The 18705-nt window shown below is 46.1% G+C and overlaps 2 protein-coding genes across 13 annotated transcripts in view; one reads left to right on the plus strand and one right to left on the minus strand.

The window, feature by feature from the left end:
- MYO9A (myosin IXA) overlaps nt 1-11842 on the minus strand; it is a 188189-nt gene extending 176347 nt beyond the window's left edge. For all 8 annotated transcript variants that reach the window (XM_054214434.1, XM_054214436.1, XM_054214438.1 and 5 more), the window contains exon 1: nt 11761-11842. The gene's annotated coding sequence lies outside the window, so the exon portion shown is untranslated. The remainder of the gene's footprint in view (nt 1-11760) is intronic.
- Nucleotides 11843-12135: 293 nt separating this feature from the next.
- Nucleotides 12136-18705, plus strand: SENP8 (SUMO peptidase family member, NEDD8 specific). Of its 5 annotated transcripts, none has more exons than XM_054215027.1 (4): nt 12255-15978; nt 16063-16348; nt 16680-16829; nt 17245-18705. In XM_054215027.1, the coding sequence occupies exon 4, from the start codon at nt 17288-17290 to the stop codon at nt 17924-17926; it is 639 nt and encodes a 212-aa protein (XP_054071002.1). In that variant the 5' UTR covers nt 12255-15978; nt 16063-16348; nt 16680-16829; nt 17245-17287; the 3' UTR covers nt 17927-18705. The 5 variants fall into 5 exon arrangements, with proteins under 5 accessions (XP_054071003.1, XP_054071005.1, XP_054071002.1 ...); XM_054215029.1 differs by having other exon boundaries at nt 16063-16142; XM_054215030.1 differs by lacking the exons at nt 12255-15978; nt 16063-16348 and adding an exon at nt 12145-12216.

Below are 18705 nucleotides of genomic sequence, written 5' to 3' on the forward strand. Positions count from 1 at the left end.
ATCAAGTCACTGGTGACATATCCTGCAGATCTGATTTCCTCTCCCAAGCCCAGCTGTGTCTTTCCTGGCTGGCAGCACCATCCTAAACTTCTCCTGGTGAAACTGCTCACACTCCTTGCTCCCAATAAATAAGTTTACGGGGGAAAAAAATGTACTCTTTAAAAGGTTTAAAGTTAACTTGAGTTAACCAAAAATGAGGTTAGTTTTACCAGGAGAACGAAGGAGAGGAGGGCAGAAGTCTGCTGGCATCATAGCCCTCTACCTATTAACCTCAGGAAAAATAAAACTAAAAATTCTCTTCCAAGCCTAAGAATTTCCTAACTGACACACTAAAACCCTAGGTATCAGCTCTACAAAAGAAATTAAAAATTCAAAAAACTGTTCTGCTGATTGTATCACTGATCCCCAGTTGGGCAAGACCCTCTGGACAAGCACGTGTCTTGCTCAAAGCAGCAAGAAGAAGCCCTTTCTCAGCCTCAGGATGAATTAATCGAGTTTATCACAAATTCCCTAGAGGTCTGGGTGCCTCTCACCACCTTCCGCACAACGAGAGATCCTAAGACCAGAAAAACAGCCTTCGCTCAAGGAAGGTCCTGGTTCAGCTCTGGTTTGAAAGCATGGGCTGCTCCTTTGATGCCCTGCCAGAAGTGGCCTCCAGCGAGGAAGCCCGGGATGAGTCACGCCACCGGCAGAAGGAACTTGCCAATCTGGATTGAAAAAGCACATAAGAAACTCAGGATTTTTCTCCCCACTCTGCCATCTCCATTTCTGCACAGCAATTCTTGGTAATTGCACACTGCCAGGCAGGCAGTCCAGCAAAGGAAAAGCAAAAATACACCGCAGAAACAGGGAGGGTCTGCCAAGCAAGGCTTTTTTCCCAAAAGGAGAAAACCTGAGACAAGGGGGTGTTAAGGGACTGAGAGGATCATCTGGTAAGAGTGCCGTAGAGGTTTTGGGGTTTTTTTTACTGACTTGCATGAATTCCAGTTGGCATAGGGGTTTATTGCCTTCCACACCTGCAGAGCTACAAGCCAAGAGCTCGTACCGCTTCTGCATCACCTCTTTAAATATTGTGTCCTCTAATTTGAGTTAGTTCATACATAAATCCAGGGAAAAAAGCCTTTTAAACCCATAAAACAGCCTCAAGAAAAAGAATTATGCCCCAGTTTGCTCTCCAAATAGGAATAAAACACATCCAAAATTGATCCATTTTATATTTACATAAGATGTAGGGGGTCAAAATAGTCTTTTTATTAAAATATAACATCTTGAGTGCAAAAGACTTAAAATCATCACACAATTTCTTTTTCACAGAAAATCCATTTTACTCAAGGGCGAGAGGGGACGAGGCATTTCTTCGCTTCGTTCACTATCACAACCTCTTACTATCCAAAAACATATTGAAGAGGAAAACCAATAGTAATATTTGCTCTGTCCTTTCAGTTCAATTTGGCAATTCTGGTAATAAAACTACTAATTCAACATGTTCTATACTTAAATCAAACCAAAACTGCCAAAACATCTGCTGTAGCTGCCAACCTTGCTCCGCACCAGAGCACTTGAAATCTCACTCCATGCCTCTTTATTGTTTTTTGGGTTTTTTTAATCTATCCAGCCCAACCACTAATTTAAAGGAAACTGTGCTGGATGCTCTAATTGACCCCGTTCTCTTCCTTCCCCAGTTTGTCTCTATAATTAGCCCTTCCCAGCTCAGCCTAGCAAAGGGAATCAGAAACAAGACCTTTCCGAACCACACCCTGCAGACCACAACAACTGCCTCGGTATTGTTTTTGCCCAAAAAAATCAACATAAGCTGCAGCATTAACTGCTTTAGGACAAAAAGTTAAAAAAAAAAAAAGAAAAAAAGAAAGAAAAAAGAAGAAAAAAAAAGCAAGAGCAAATGCATTTTTACCATTTTCAGGCATGTTATTGTGAATGATGCAGCTAACCCGAAAGGAAATTTCACCTGCAACACTAATCCCTTGGGCATACTTTGTAACATCAGCAAAATACTTGTTTTCCTCAAAATAATACACAGTTGCACAGCTGTCCACCCTAAATTCACCTGCGTGGGACTCGCACTGCTGCAGTATCTCAGCGTAAGTGAAACACAGAGAATAATTCAGTTCTGCGCTAAGGCACCAGAAGGACCCACACCTTGTTTCTTGAGAAATTATAAGGCATGTGGAGAATGAGGAAAGGAAACACATTAAAAAAATAGTCTTATCAGCAAGTAAATGCCACCAAAGAAAGTTTACTTCCCTACTTGCCTCTACAACGGGCAACGATTCCTACCAGGTGACCAGAGTTGTGGTTATTTTTAGGTACTTGGGGGAAAAAAATAAAACAAAACAAACAAACAAAACCCCAAAATAGCAACAAAAAAAAAAAAGCCAACACCCCAAAACCAGTTTAGGTCTGTGTTTGCAGAGCTGCTGAGCACTGGAAAGTGCAGAATGAAGTAACAAGTCCTCAGCAATGCCAGCAAAAATACATGGTGATGTCAAAGCCTGCAGGTCTAACCTGGCCTGACCCACGTCCTCTGTGCCACCACGGCATCTTCTGTCTTGGTCTTCACATAAGGACAATAATACAGCCTAACGCAACGATCCAAAACTAAACCACGGGAATTTTTTGTTGTTGTTGTTAGTTTTGAGCTTTGTTTCCTTCCATCTCACTTCTCCCATCTCTAAAGTCCCAGAGCATCCATCTCGGGAGGCTGCTTCTTGCAGAAGGTACCCACCAGGAGAAGCTCCCCGGGGTCTACAAAGCACGACACTGGTGTGCACCAAGTCCCAAACTCACTATTCTCCGCTCAACTTTCACACTTGACTTTGCAACTTTACACTTACTTGGGGTGTAAAATGCAAAGTGCAAAGTAAGTGCACCCCACAAAGCTTTTTTTTGTTGCACGAAGCTTAGAAACCAAAACGGTTGCGTTTTTTGATGATTAATTAGCTGAGAGTGAAGTTCTCCTCTTCAAATCCATCAGCAGCCATTCACTAAAAACTATCCTGGCATTTCAGAGCTGTAGCTCCCCGAAGCATAGAAATGCGCACACTTCTCTAGTGATCAGGAATTTTGATGTTTATATGTTTAGAAAATTAAACGGCAGCTGGTGGGAGCCTCACTAATACCAGCAGCATCTGAACCTGTAATGATCCTTCACCTAAGGAAAATTGTTCACGTTTTTTGAATACTTGTCCCCTCCACCCCCTGAAGAGCATACCTGAAAGAAAAGTATGTAGATTAATGCTCCCAGAAAACCTAAACAGCAGAAAAGAAAGTTGATCCAGTCCTACAAAAAAAAAAAACCCCACCCAAAACCCTACACCAAAATCTTTCTCGACACAGAAGACAGTCCATGTTCAAGTGAAAATAACTTATAAATTAACACAGAAAAACTGCACCTAACACCTAAAACATTTTAAATCCATGTCTGCAGGTCTTAATTTATTTTATTTTTTTTTGCTTGAAAGAAGAGATATTCTTTCAAGGATTCCATTTTCACTAAAAATAAACATGACAAGAGTGAAGACTGCAATCTCCCCACCACACACCCTGAATCACGAATATTAATACTGAGCTACTTTTAAACCCAAGTCTTTGAACAAGTTTTGCATGCGATTGAAAATGGTTTGTATTTAGCATTGAAGATCTCGCAATGGGGCCATTCGCTAGACAACACCATCTGCATAAAACTTCTCTCTTTCAGCTCTTATTCCTCAAATTTCACATCTTCCTGGACAAAACAAAAATGAAAGCAGCATTCGAGTAAGACAGCTGCACCGTGGAGAAGTAAACCAGAGGAGGAAACCCCTAAAGTTGCTAAAAACCCAGCCAGTAAACACTGCAGGCGAGATTCACACCTTCCTTCAACAAGAACAATATACAGGCAAATATTCAGGAAGGGGTTTATTTTCCCTTGTTTCAGTTTCCAGATCTTATTCCTTTCCAGCAATAACTTTTGGGTGGGGGGATGAATTCTCAATACCGCAGACATGGACTTTGGTGCTCACTTTTTTCTCTGTTTCATTATCCTCACCCCATTTGCTAGAAGTGCTTTATTTATTTGTTTTTATATATATGTATTTTTACTTTTTCCCCCACCTCATATTTATTGTATTGCTCACCGCAGGCAAATAGCAATGGCTATTTGGTGTTTAAATCACATGAATGGGGGGAAAGGAATAAAAACAAAACATATAGTAGAGCTGAACTCTGAAACAATTTGTTTGAAGGCAGGCCTGCAGCTCCCCTCCTGTAATGAAAAAGGATTTGAGTCCAAAACAATGCACATTAGTCCATGCCTCATCTGAAGAGTGGTAGCAAACGTGGTGGGACAAGCGATGGGCAACTGCTGCTCAGTCATCTTCCTCGGCAATGTGTTTCTTAGAGATAGCATTTCAGCCTTACGAGAAGAAATGTTAACTGCTGATATTTATTAATACTAATAAATTCCTTAATCAAATCACTGCAGATCACAGTGAAATCAGAGATGTATTTGGAGAAGTGTAACTATGCTTTGAAATGGGCCCTGTGCTTTGACAAGTCAAGATGCACTTGGCAATCACTGGAGTTGAACAAGGTTACACAATGAGCAGAAAAAGTGTTTTTTGTTTATAAAATCATACCTGCTTTAGGTTAGTTCATTCTGTTCATAGTTTAGAAATACTCTTAAGATTCCTTGTTACCTGCTGCAGGCACCTCAAACCTGACCTCTGCTCTGCATTGTCCTCCTATCTCCTCGCTTACCTTCCAGGCACGGTGAAGCGCCTCTGGATAAGATTATGCAAGGCGATGTCCACAGCCAACGAGCCTGCTCTTCTGACATGAAACGCAAGCGCCTGCCTGTACAGATTATTTATGCAATGGTCCTCCCGGGAAGGATAAAACACGTAGCGTGTGCTCTTGTTGCTCATCGAGAGGTTTGCAAATGAGGTGGTCCAAATCCAGACCGAGTTGCCTGTCCACTGCATCTCTCTCCAGCAAGCCCTTCCCCACTGCGGGGCTGTATCTTTATTTTCTGATGAAAAGAAGCAGAAGAAACAGTAGCTCTGCTTCTAAACAGCGCCTGTCCAAGTCCCTTCTTCAAGCAGTTGTTCAGCCACCCTTACCAACACCAGCAGCAACAAAACCCACATAATTATCCCCCGTTTACTGAGCAATCAGTGAATTAAGGAGCGGGGACTGGCTCTCCTGCCCTTACGTTTCTCAAAGAAACCCCAGAAGGGTTATTTACCAACATAACCTCCCTCTTCCAAAAAAATACTTATTCTGAAATGTTAAAAAGCTCGTTGACACCATTTTAATCAAGTGCTACATTTCTAATGATCTACTGCATTCAATTATTTATTTATTTTTGCCTAATGGGACCACATTCCTTAACAATTAAATCATTTACTAATTCCTCCCGGGGGAGGCTGTCCTAGGCACCCAACAAGCATAAACTAACCTAACAGTTCTCAGACAAGTAATGCAAAAGTGTCAATGTTTTTGAGAATTTTATTTCGGTCTATGTATTTATGTAAAGTATGAAAAGACAGTAGACTTAGGGAAGACATCTAAAGTAAATATTTTTGGTTAACTTGTTTTAAGTTCATCCCTCAAAACCAACCATGTAGATGCCGAATACAATAAAAGAATTTTTGGTGGTCTATCAAAAACATTCATAGCCTGGGTTGGTTTTAAAGCTCAGGTTTTTCAAAGATATATCTATATGGACCAGACACTCCACTGACGTTAATGCTTGACCATGATATATCATATGCAGGACCATATACCTTTTCAAAGGTGATGCTTGACAAGTAACAGAAGATAGTCATAAGAATTTTGATTTAAAAAAACACACAGAGGCTGTCAGATTATCAGTGTTTGATGGATAAAAGGCATCTGAAGGAAGAGTAACTCTACCACTGATTCAAGGTCATTTTGCGGGATACCAGAAGTGATTCAAGGTGGAAAGATCAACAAGCAAGATTCAAATCTGAGATAGAAATACATTTTTTTTTTTTGCCATTTTTACATTAATAAAGGTGGTAGCCAAAATAAGAGCAGGAGAAAAAAAAAAAATAATCATTATTCAAATGCTCAGTATGCTCAGTTGCGTCCCAAGTAGGTAGTTAACTACCAAGAAGTAAAAATATTGAAGAGCAGCCCATTACACACCAAATGCAGTATTTCTGTGCATTACAAGTTTTGTATCTTAAAACACATTTTTCCTTTACTACTACATGCAATAGTCAAGCAGGGAGTCAAGCAGACCACTGCTCTATTCCCCGCCGGTCCTAAGAGATATCTGCAGTAACTCCTACGACAGAAACCAATATGATTTCTCTAAGAGAACCTGAGCACTGCAGTATGGCCACCCAGTTTGAACCTTTGCAGATGCCAACGTTGAAAGGGCCTGATCCAGTCCTCCCCTCAATGCAGGCAACTTTAGACTGACCTACGCTTACCGCCAGAGAAGGTCCTAGAGACCTTCGACACCCATAGGGATTTCAGAAACCATCTCTGGGACCTGAAAGAGGCACTTCAAATGCGCAGCAGAACCCAACAGAGATATGAAGGAAGACCATGGCAGAGCCACATCCCACTACTTGTTTTAAGTCGGGCGCATAGTTACAAAAAAAGCAATAACTAAGTAGCTGTGCGAGATGAGAGCTTGGATGAAACAAGACCTTGGATGAGCCTCCCCACGTGCTTATCTCGTATCAACAGCGAGAGGATGCAACCAAGTTCCTGGTGGAGGATGGAGAGTCATAGCTCAAAAGCTCCAAGAGCACCCCAGCTTGTATCTGGGACATCCTCAGCACATCACCAACTTTCCACTCTTAAGACTCATCTCCCTTGACGGACCAAGGGCTTGGCAGCTCCATCTTTTCAAAAAGCTCTTAGCAAAACCCTAAAAAAAGCTGACAAGAAACACCAACAGATCCCAAAACAGTGACCCACACTTCATTTCACAGAGCCAGTGCCAGGCCATGCCTCGGCACAGTGTGGACAGATGAAGGTGCAGGAGAACCCTATGTAAGAAAGAGAGACTTCATCCTCCTCTAAAGGGATGCCCATCCATGCCTGAAGAGAAACCACAATGCAAGATTCTAATGGCAGAAAGGAATCAGAAGAGTAACAATAATCCTTAAATCTACAGGTATTTATTTGTTATTTCATTTTGCCTAGAAAAATGGCATGTGACCATTTCGCCTCCAAGGAGTTTCCACCAGAACACTGCATGGCCATCCACTTGCCAGCTGCAGGCTGATTATCAGCAAATCAACCCAGGCAAGGACTATCCCTGTTCCCCTCCCAAGGTTAACTTCAGCCAGGTCAGAGTCTCTTTCAAGCCTGCTACTAGATCAGCTTAATGAAATCATGGAAATGCAGACTAGAGTGGCTGTTTAACACACTTGCATGTGGAAGGCTGTGCTCCATGAACAAGGACTGCCATAAATCACGCATAACTTTGTTCTCCTTGGACACTTGCCCTGCAACAGAGCCCAAACTGCTCCCCTTTCCTTCTCTCCTTGCCATCTGCAAACCACGGGTGGAAGACGACTGATGTGAGACATCTAAAGCCATGAGGAACCCAGCCTGACCTCGTAGCCAACGTGTTCAGAGCAGGATTTTGGACCAAGTGACCTCCCAAGGATTATTCTAACCTAAGTGATCCTACAGCACTCCATTGGAGAAAAGCCATAGAAATAAAAAATATTTAAAAAAAGAAAGAAAAGAACCTAGAAGCAGCAACATACAAGTGAGTAGCATTAAAATCATGGGACTTTTGTTAGAATAAAAAGCATTTGTGGCAAAGACAAACAGCTCTCACTTCACCTCTAAGACTTTTCCGTAAGTACCTGTTATAGGATTTCTTCCCAGAGAAAAAAAAACTCTACCATGATGACAAGCAGTTTAAAAACAGATAGAAAAAGGAGTTCAATTCTAAAAAAAAAAAAAAAAAAAAAAAAGAAAATCACTGTTCAATATGCTCTCCTTCTGAATGTTGATAATTTCTGAGCACATATGGTTTGTTGAGTTTGCTTTTAAACGTTCGGTTCCTAAGACACAAGAGTTAAGCCATCAATGCAATCACAGGAGTGAGACATACATCACACCATGGCATTCCACGTACCAAACACAGTAGCAAGATTTAGTATTAAAAGAGTCACATAGAGAAAACAAAGACCATTCCATTTCCCTTTTTTCCTGTTATTACCCATTATCTGGCAAGAGTTTCACATGTTTGGTTTACATAGTCTCAATCCTGAACACGTATACCCAAAAACTATGGAAAAATTTGGCCTGTGTTAAAGAAAAATAAAAGGGCCATAAAAATAATCTCAATTCTCATGATCTATACAGATCCCATCAGCAGCATTTCATCCTTACAATTCAAGAAAAAACCCAAACCTAAGCTTTCTGATAATCCCAGCCATCTAACCTGAAAACACGGCGTAATATTTTTGCAGCAGGAAGCTCAAACAATTAACAAGCTTCTTTCCAGAGCAGGGAACAGACACAGTCAAAATCTCTGATGATACTGCTTTTGTCCAAAGGAATGCTAGAGAAAGTCTCGAATTTGCAAATTTAAGCCGCGATCCTTTAAATATTTATGCTTATGTTTACTTTTTAGAGAAGGGAGAAATCCCATTCACTCAAGAGGAAGCTAAGGAAATGTAGGCACGCAGGACTCAAGCCTGAGAAAATAAGATGCTCTATTTAAACTTGACACAAAAAAAAAAAAAAAATCCATCTTCTAAAGCTGAAACCTGTACCCAGCCCATCTTGGCGAGCCAGACTCCAGGACCAGGCTGGGAGCTTCATAAAGTACGCAACAAAGGTGCCTTCAACCTCAGGGTGACACAACAGCAAAACAACCCATCTGAAAACAACGGGGTTCCTTCCCACAGACGGCAGCTCTTCTCAGGCCTGCCTTCATACTTCTTGAGTATTTCGCATGCAAGTGGGACTGCAATCCCATTTTATTTATAAACCAACAGGACGCAGGAATTTCTGAAATTGAGTTTGACCAGCTAAGACACTTCAAGAGGCTCAACGACCTTGTTTTCTCCCTAATGTATTTTTAAAGGAATTGTATCCAAGAGCTCCATGGTTTGGAGCGAGAACTAGAATTTGCCAGAAAACAACCATCCCAAATGGCTTTAGAAACTCTCAGATCACATTCGCTTGCAATTTTGCTAGATTTGGAGGTATTTAAGGCTTCAGGACTACATGGCGTACTTGGTCCCAAGGCTGTAATGGTGAACCCTGGTCTCCCTCACCAGCTGCCCAGCAGTGCCCAGCTGCAAAACCAGTGGAGGGACCAGCACCCTCCCTGTGCTCCCAGTACTCCCCCTGTTGACTTGCCGATGATGCAGAGGAGCGATCTGTTCTTCCATCCAAGGCCGGATACCATCCTTCTAGAAATCAAGCCGCATACACGGGCAATTAGGATTTCTAGTACAGCCCTACCTCGAAATGAGCTAAATTAAGGTTGCACAGGTAACCTCAGGTTTCACATTTCCTGCCTAACCTCGCATGCTTCACATCCTCAGGGGTTTTCTTGCAAACGTGACGAACGCTCACTAACATCACCATGAAAACCCTAGATAAAAATAATTTAGGCATAAAACATTTAGATGGTTAGCTTTTCCTAGCCAAAGTTCCCAGATGTTTGCTAGTCTGAGTTTTAGGTGGCATATATAAGTGCTGGTGTTTGTAAAAGATACCACAACAGCAGATGTCACATCAGCCATTTGATACCTTTCAAACTTAAAATGCAGCTTCTCCACCCCAAAAAGATAAAAATGTGAACTTTACGAATCGTAACTAGATCTGTGGATGCACAGAACTCGTCCGAGGCACACTCTGCAAAGCTGAGCCTACATTTTAATACTTTTAAGAAAAAAAATAAAGAGAATCAAGGCATTCAATCAACCCTTCTTTCACATGTTTCAGAGGCACCACTGATGGGCCTTTCAATAAAGACGAAGCACCTCTAAAACCATCCTGATTTATATATCGATTGCAATGAATAAATAAACAAATAAATATAAAAAGTTGCATCATCATTCATTGACCAGGAAACAAAAGCTTATTAGTTGTGTGCCAAGGCTGCTGAATTACCTTCCCTACCATCAGCAGCCGGACTGACGGCTTCCAAAATGATCTCGGGGATGAAAAAAATCACAACCAGGAGTGAGAGCGAAGGCTGGGAACACCTTCATAAGAGAAAAATGCAAAGAAAATCCTCTTATTTTAATGAAAAAAAAAGTTCAAAAAATGAGAAAAGCCACTGAAATGGCTACATTTACTCAAAGATGTAGGGGAAATCATAATTATCGCGTGACTCCAGGACGACGGGCTGAAGAGGAGATGCTCGTCAGTGATAACGCAGCCTCTCTGAGCCCAGCTGGAGCTTGCTGGTGGTTAAGCTCAGCTCGGTAAGATCTCGCTTAAGCATTCACAGCCCATCACCACAGCGTCCACGCACCTCTCATCAGGGGAGTCGAGAAGACGACGCTCCCCTGACACTTCCTAGCACTCCCCTGGGAAAAGAGCCGGGAAAATGCTCAAGCCATCCAGAAACCCACTTCCCCAACTAATAACCTATTTACCAAGCGATTTAATAAAGCGCTTCGTTACCGATTTAGCAAAATACCGTGCTGCTTTCTCTCCCCGTAGCAGTGCTCTCCTCCTTCCTTTGCCGCTACGTGATTATTTTTTTTATATGCCGATGGGCAGGGTAACGCATGCTGCAGCAAGGGATGTGAAAGCCATGATTTCTGCTGAGCTCACGCTCCCGACTTTATTAATCTCAGCTTGATTTCAGGATATGAAAACGTAAATGGAGGAGGAGGAAGCCGATCTATAAGCAGAAGGGCGGCAAAACGCCCGGCTCTGAACTTACGGCAGGTCCTACCGCAAGTCACCTCGGAGGATTTTTTTGGGGTGGATAAAGCAAAAGGCCGTTTTGGCTAGATTTAGGAAAATTCCAGAAAGAAATAGTGAGTGTTTTAACCTTCGGAGGAGCAGCGCTCCCAGAAAGGTCCGGTGTGCAGGGGAGCGAGCCGCCGCGGGTTGTAACGCTGCGTTAAAAAACAGAAATCCCTCATTACGACGGGGTGGGAATCGCTAACGATGCTCTGCTTCAGCGGCGTAACGGGCTCGCCGAAGCCGACGGCCACCCGCTCCCTCCGCAATGTCGCGGCGTGGGGGCCGATTCCCCACCCGCGGGCGGGGGGGTTGCGGGGATGCCACCCACCCACTGGTGACACTGGAAACGCGAAAGGGAAGGCGAAAGCTGCCCACCCATCCACCACCCCACCTCCCCGGGCTGGTTTTGTTTCACGTCTGGCGTGTCCGACCCACCCCAAAGATGGGTGTAAACGGCACCGGAGGACTGAGAACCGGCAGCCCCGCTCGGCGCTCCCAGGCGTGGGGCAGCCCCCGCCCGCTGCGGAGCCGCCCCGCACCTCGCACCCGGGGAGGGAGGGCGGGGGGGTAGCCGGTCACGCGTGGGGGCGAATCTCGCCATCTTGACCCGCTGCGGGAACGGACGGACGGACGGACGACACCCCCCCTTTCCCGACGCCACCGGGGGGGACTCGCCCTCCTCCGACGAACAAAGGCGGCACCGGGGCGACGCTCCGCTCCCGCCTCGCGCTGAGGGGGCACGCGGCCCCGCGCGCGCTCCCCCCCTCCCTCACTCACACACCCACCCACCCCACCGCAGGCCCCCGCTCCACCGCCGCCGCTCACCTGGGTGTCGGGGCGCGGCGCATCCCCGCTCCGCTCGGGGAAGGGAATTCCCGGGGGATGGGGACGGGGAAAAGGGGGAAGGGGAGGGGGAAAGAACCGGGGAGGGGGGGGAGGAGGAGGAACGGGCGCTCACGCTCCCGCCGCCGCCGTCCGGGCGCTGCCCGACTGCCCGCGCGCGCCGCCCTCACGCGCGCGCCGCTGCCGGGAGGGGCGGGGGGGGGGGGGGGGGGTGCGGGCAGGCGCGCACTTGGCCACGCCCATCACTAAGCCACGCCTATCGTATGTTCACGCCCCTTGTTAGGCCTCGCCCATCTCGAGGCCACGCCCCCTCCGCGCGCCACACTGGCCCCTCCTGCGCCTGCGCACAGCCGGCTCGTTACGACGCGGCACCGGCGGCTTTACGGCAGCGCGCGGCAACGGCGCGGCGCGGAGGGCGAGCGGGCGATGCGGCGGCAGGTGAGCGGCGGCAGCAGGGCCCGGCGGGCGTTGCCATGGCAACAGCGGGGGCGGCGGGGCCCCAGTGGTGGTTGCCCTGCTAGGCCGCAGCCCTTGGGGGGGGTCCTTGCCGGCCTCCAGCGGGCCCCGGGTCTTCACCGCGCGTTTTGAGGGGAAAACGGTGAAAATCGTTAAACGTAAAGATGCGTTACGGGCACCGGGTGTCGAGCCGGGGCTGGCCCCCGGGCACCGCTTGGCCTAGGGGAGCTGCCGGCCGGTCCCAGGCCTTAGTCCTGAGACTGACCCTGACCCCAGCCCGCGCCCTGCCAGCCCGGGCGGACCCGCTCCTCTCCCCTTAATTCTCATTTATTTCCTTAGAAGCTGCAGTGGGACAAGGGAGCTCTTCCCGGGGGGCAGCTGGCATGCTCCGATCCCAACCGGCACCGGGAGAGGCTCGGGGTCTGGCACGTCACTCCTCCGGCCACAGAGCAATGGCAGCCCTGACCTGTTCCTCTGACCGAATTCCTTCTCCTGACCCAATTCCTGCCACCTTTAGGTCTTTCAGGCAGATGGTATTCCTTCCCAGCACTTCCCGCTACTCTCCTGAATAAGCTTTTTCTCAAAGCTGGCCAATGTGAGCCATCGACAGCCGGTTTAGCATCGTTTCGATGGGTTTCCTATCGTTAACTCTGGGAGAGTCTCGTTGCCATCTCTCGTCCCCGGGCGCTCAGGTCACTGGGGCTTTTCTCCTGTTGAACCTAATGCTTTGTTCGGTCACATTCTGGGGAGCAAAAGACGTTTGATTTAGTAGCACTCGGTGTAGTTCCTCCAGCTTTTCGTTTACCGCCCTGTGAGATGCTGTGAAACAAAGCAGCGTTCTGGAGCTCGGTTGTGTGGAGCAGCTGCACATGCCTGTCTGGGGAATTCGGAGAGAACAGAAAGGTTTGGGCATTGTCTGTGCATGCAGAAACTATGAATGTTTTCTTCTGGGCCTTCTGGAATTCAGGGCCTACTGACCCTGCAAAGGTTCTATAATACAGGAATTATAATCTATAGGCTACTAAGACATTGTTTATATTTAACAAAAAGAGTAAACAAGTACACTTCTTCTCTAGCTTAGTTGTTTATTTCTGCTTGAATTTATTCTCTGGCTCAGTTAGGAGAGAGATAAGTATGGCAACTCAGGTGCCGGTAGCCCAGCCCAGCTCAAGCTCTTGAATAGAAATTGATGTTCCTTGTCTGATCTTAACAGCGACTGCTATTAAGAGCGCTGACACGGCATCTAAAAACTGTATTTCCAGTAAAAGGGAATGGTCGGGTGGTTAAATCACGGGGCTTTTTACACTTGATCCTTCCAGAGATCTCAGCCAAGCCACTGAAAACTTCTCTGTCCCTCTTACTCTTTCCCCAGTAAAGTCTGAATAATTTGCCTTTCAGGTGTCCTTCTGTATTACCTCATATTCTTTAAATTTGGTACAGGAGTTTAGTGACATGGCACCTTAAAATATTCACTCTGGATGCTCTTAGCACCTTTAATTTATTAAAATAGACTTTAGGAACCTGATTCATCCTTAATGTATGCCCTCTTTGCTCCATCACTGCCTATTTACGCTCAATTACTAGGAAGTTTCATTCCCTGGCTCTCAAGTGCTGCCTTCAGAGGGCAAGGCAACGATTACATGCAGAAGGTATTTCTCTTTAATGTTGTGAAAATAATAAGTTTGGGTTGTTGTTTCGTGGTTTTTTTTTTTCAAGTATTACAAAACGCAGGCTTTGCCTTGCATCCTGGACACGAAGGAGGCCCATCAGTTTATGGATCAAACCTGCGCTAAGGATGGCAGCTTGTTTGTTAAATTGTTATAACTTAGAGGTGAGAGAAACTTGACTTCTTGCCACATCGATGCAAGACGGCACCGGTTTCAAATCTGTAAACAAAATGGGCGGTTTCATCTTGGTTGGCTTGATGACATTTTTATTGAAATGCTCCTTTTTCTCTCCCCGGTGTTCTCATCTGAGCGCTCGAAACGGGGCAGACGAATATCCCTCCCAGAAGCTGAGGATTACAGAGAGCTTGCACAAATTCCAACTACTAAACTGCAAATAAAATGAACGAGCAAGCCTCTTGCTGGCAACCTACAACAAATGTTCCAGGCCTGCGTCTCTATTTATGGCTATTTTTATGAAAACTTCTGAACAGAGTGTGCCTGAGCCTTCAGGAAGCAAATCCTGTCTGTGTCTGAGCAGAGCTGCTTGCGATCTGTGACTGGATTTCAACAACCCTTAACCTCAAAGGTGCTCAGATCCATGCCTCAGCTTCTCTGTGGATTCATCTTGAGGTTCTCCCGAACAAAACCACCTCTCTGAGAGCTTTTCACAGCTCCTCTATGCTTTTTTGGTCCATTGCTTACCTTAAGTGGCTCTGAAAGGCATCCCAGCCTTCGAAGGGTTTTCCTTTAAGCTGGGCGCTGCGCGCTGTGAGTCATCCTGCAGAACTCAGAAGCAGTTTCACAAATACCAGATGGCAATAAAATTAAAAGTAGTAGCTAGTGGCAATTAAGCATTTGCTATAACCATTCTCCCTTCCTGACTGTAGGAAGCTGCCAAGTGTCTCTTTTTTTTCTCTTTGACTGAAAAAAAAAACCAAACAAACAGTGTTTCCGCAGAGTGGAAAATTAACAGAATACAGGACTCACGCTTCCTTCCCTAGCCTGTAATCCCGTTTGGACTTGAGTGGAAAGCTATTTGCTGTATTTCGTACATCTGTAGGAGAAGATGGAGCAGAAAAAAACATGCAGTAAAGGAAAATTTGGGGCACTGTATGGGCACACGCAAAAAGTATTTGAGCAGCAACCCCGTAAACCCTCCCAAACCAGCCACTTCTAGGCTCGCAGGACATTCAGCTCTTTAAACAAGAGGATGTTCGGGCATGCTACAGAGTTGCTGGGACTTAGTTTGGATTTTTTTGTTTTGTTTTTCTACTGCAGGCTCTTGCAAAGGATTTGCTCCACAAACTTGGAAGTAGTTTGAGTTCATTATAACGTAGGAAGCATGTCCAAATACCATTGTGTTTGGCTCAGTATAAATAACAATGACTGCTCCCCTTCCTTTTCAGTGACTCTTGCTGCTTGGCATGCCTCGGACCTATCAGCGATACACAAATAGTTATTAGCATTTTCAAGGCCCAGATACGCTACCTCGGCCCTTCCTTCCGACGTATTACACATCCAGCATGCTTCATCCAGTCGGTTATTTACAAGTCACATGCGATGTGAGCTTGCCAAGATTTTTTCAAGATAAATCTGTCTTAATTTATGCATACCTGGCCGGGAAGGACCTTTTCATGATTCACATTGCAATAAGAAGCACAAATCTACTTCTTCCTAACATGTAAACAACACAACACATGGGATTTTTTTTATTTCCCCCTATCATAATGGAGAATTAGTGTCCTATTTATAGTGAATCGTATTAAAGTGATCTTATCGTTATTCACTTTCACACGGTGCTTTAAGAAATCCCGAGATGTTTTTGTGCTGCGTTTGGCACAGAGGAGGGAAGGGCGAGGCCAGACCAGCTCCACATCACCGCTGTCCCGAGCTGCGGCGTTTCTAGCCCTGTCCTGGCAAGGAGAGAGGAAGCGTCGGGGGCTGTTGGTGCATCGCAGCAGCGGAGGAGCCCGGGCTGGGGAATGCGAGAGCAAAAGGAAAAGTGGGGCGGATATAGGGGGTTTAAATCCATAGTTTCTCTCCAGAAGATCTCCTCCTAAATCCTAGACTGATGCCAGTGAGTATTTTGCATTGTCTATTGAGTAGCACCTCCTAGTGTGCTGTGCAACGTCTTTCCTAAAACATACTTTAATTCCCCCAGGATGTGAAGGCAGCAAATGCAGCAGCTTATGAAAAGGAATTATATGACTGGTAGAAAGACCAGAATTAGTGGATACTCAGGTAACCTGATAAACGGAAAGGAGGAAAAGCCTTGCCTGGAAGACCTGTTGAAGCCCCTTGAGTACATCCTCAAACACGTGGGTGGGGAGAACCAGGTTCTACAGCCTACTTGAATTTCCAGGCGCCTTTTTAAGCGTGAGCAGCCTCTATTTCTGGAAGGCAGGCGCAGATGAAGAGGGAAGAACATAGCCTGGACAAATAACAGAGTAAGAGATTGGAAAGAGTGGGTCAGCATGACCCACGGTTCGCAGGTGGCCTTCACCAGTGGGAGCCTGCAGGGATCTTCACCCCTCAGTGTACCCAGCTCTCCTTTTGTGAGCAAAATTTTAACAAGTTAAAACCCGAGCTAAGAAAAATGATAGGTATTTTGCAGACTGTCCAGCTTTAGTGGTATTTGAGTTATTGAAATCTGTAGCGTCTAGCTAGAGAGGTGTCCTGAGGATTCCCACGGTAGGGAACTGGTTTGTTTGTGATCTTGCTTTGTTTTGTTTCTCCTTACTCACTGCTGCCTTGCCTCCTGTGCTGGCGGGCCAGCAGGTTTTCCTGGAACAGGTCATGCGTCTGGCACCGAGCTGTGGCACTCTCTGCTAGGCGAAAGGGACCGTATGCCTGTCAGACAGCCCCAAAAAGACTTTTATTTAAGGAATACCAGTGATGCAAAGGATTACAGTGACTGTCACTGTGCAGGTAAATACTGAAACACCAAAACACCAACCGACTTTGCCCAGATCACGTATGGTTTCTGTGCAAAGCAGAGAACTAAAGGCGTGCCTGCAGTTCCTGAGCAGGAACTGCTTTGAAATCACTTTGCTTTGAGGTTAAGATCATAACGATGAAACGTTTATCTAATCGGAGCCACGCATTGCTCCTAGAGCAGCAGAAGAGCCCGGCTCAACCTGTCACACACTGCAGATGAGAAGCTGCCTGTCCTCCGTCTGCTCATCTGGCAGATGGTTCAAATGCCAGTCCTTCAAATATCCATCTGGGAAACCTGGGCTTTGGCTCCCTGCTTGCTGAGCAGAAACTCGAGATGTTTGTTGCACTGTATCTCGTCCCATGTGTGATCTAATTCCTTAATTTATCTCCCCTTTCTACATTTCAGCTTTTGAAGTCTCCTGGAGTGCTGCAGCCGCGACCTGTGCAGGATGGACCCCGTTGTTCTCAGTTACATGGACAGTTTGCTGAGGCAGTCGGACGTTGCATTGCTGGACCCCCCAAACTGGCTTAACGACCACATCATCGGGTTTGCCTTCGAATACTTCGCCAACCACCAGTTCCAAGAATTTAGCGATCAGGTTTGTTTTATCAGCCCTGAAGTGGCTCAGTTCATTAAATGTGCCCTTAGTCAGGAAGAAATAGCCATATTCCTTCAACCGCTGGACCTTCTCCAGAAGAAGCTGGTGTTCCTGCCCATCAATGATAACTCCAACCAGGTCGCTGGGGGCACCCACTGGAGCTTGCTGGTTTATTTCAGGGACAAGAAGTGCTTCGCCCATTACGATTCCCACAGTAAATGCAACTCTGTCCACGCCAAGCAAGTGGCAGGGAAGCTGGAGGCCTTTTTGGGCAAGAGAGGGGGCAAAGCAACCTTCGTGGAGGAGAAGGCGCCTGCCCAGCAGAACAGCTATGACTGTGGGATGTACGTGATCTGCAATGCCGAGGCTCTCTGTCAGGGATACTTCAGGGACCGGCCGGAGCCTTTGCTGCAGCTCCTCACCCCCTCCTACATCACGCAGAAGAGATCCGAGTGGAAAGCCCTGGTCACGAAACTGGCACAGAAATGATGGAGATGCAGCTCTGGTTCCGCCCCCCCTGCAAAAACTGCCTTCCCCATCCACGAGGCAGCACCCCCAGTGCCTGAGGGAGATGCTCATGCGCAGGATTGTCCCAAAGAAGAAGAATGTAACCCCTCCAGCATGGCTACACCCCCCAAACACCCCCTTCCCTTCTGGAAAAGCCTTAGTCCCTTCTGGAATTCACTGGCCTTTGAACTTCTAATGAGAAAAGTCACTTTCCTTTCAAAGAAACCCTCCTCTCAATGGTGAAGTTTTACACTAATTGCTGTGGCAAAATGGGTTGCTAAAGAGACTTCTCCACCTTTGCCCAGCAGGCAACACGCCCTCATTTGGTGGCTTTAATTGGCCACAGGCGTTGCTGTTCCAAGCCCGGTTTAGCAAATGCCCTTTAAAACCGAGCCCCCAAATGCTTTATCGTGGCTATTCTAATTTGTGCCTCCCGCTAGTGGTATTTGAGCAGCCTAGGATTTAGCAGCAAGGATGTTTTTACCCCTGAAAACCTGATGCTGGAATGTCGATGTCAAAAGACGAGACTCCCGAGGAAATGCTACGATTAATTAAAGAACGGGGCAAAATCAAAATCAGTTTTCTTCAGATAGATGCTCCTAGGCTGAACAGCGATCGCTTTTTTTTTTTGTCCCCCACCCCTGCTCGCTCTTATTACAAATTAAAACCTGACTCTGAACTGCTGGAAGATTAATAGGAAGCTGAGAAACCCAATCCTAGGAAAGGAAACTTAATTGAGATGAAAAGTGACACTCACTCTT

This window comes from Rissa tridactyla, chromosome 9 (assembly GCF_028500815.1).
Source record: "Rissa tridactyla isolate bRisTri1 chromosome 9, bRisTri1.patW.cur.20221130, whole genome shotgun sequence".
In the NCBI taxonomy this organism is placed as follows: domain Eukaryota; kingdom Metazoa; phylum Chordata; class Aves; order Charadriiformes; family Laridae; genus Rissa; species Rissa tridactyla.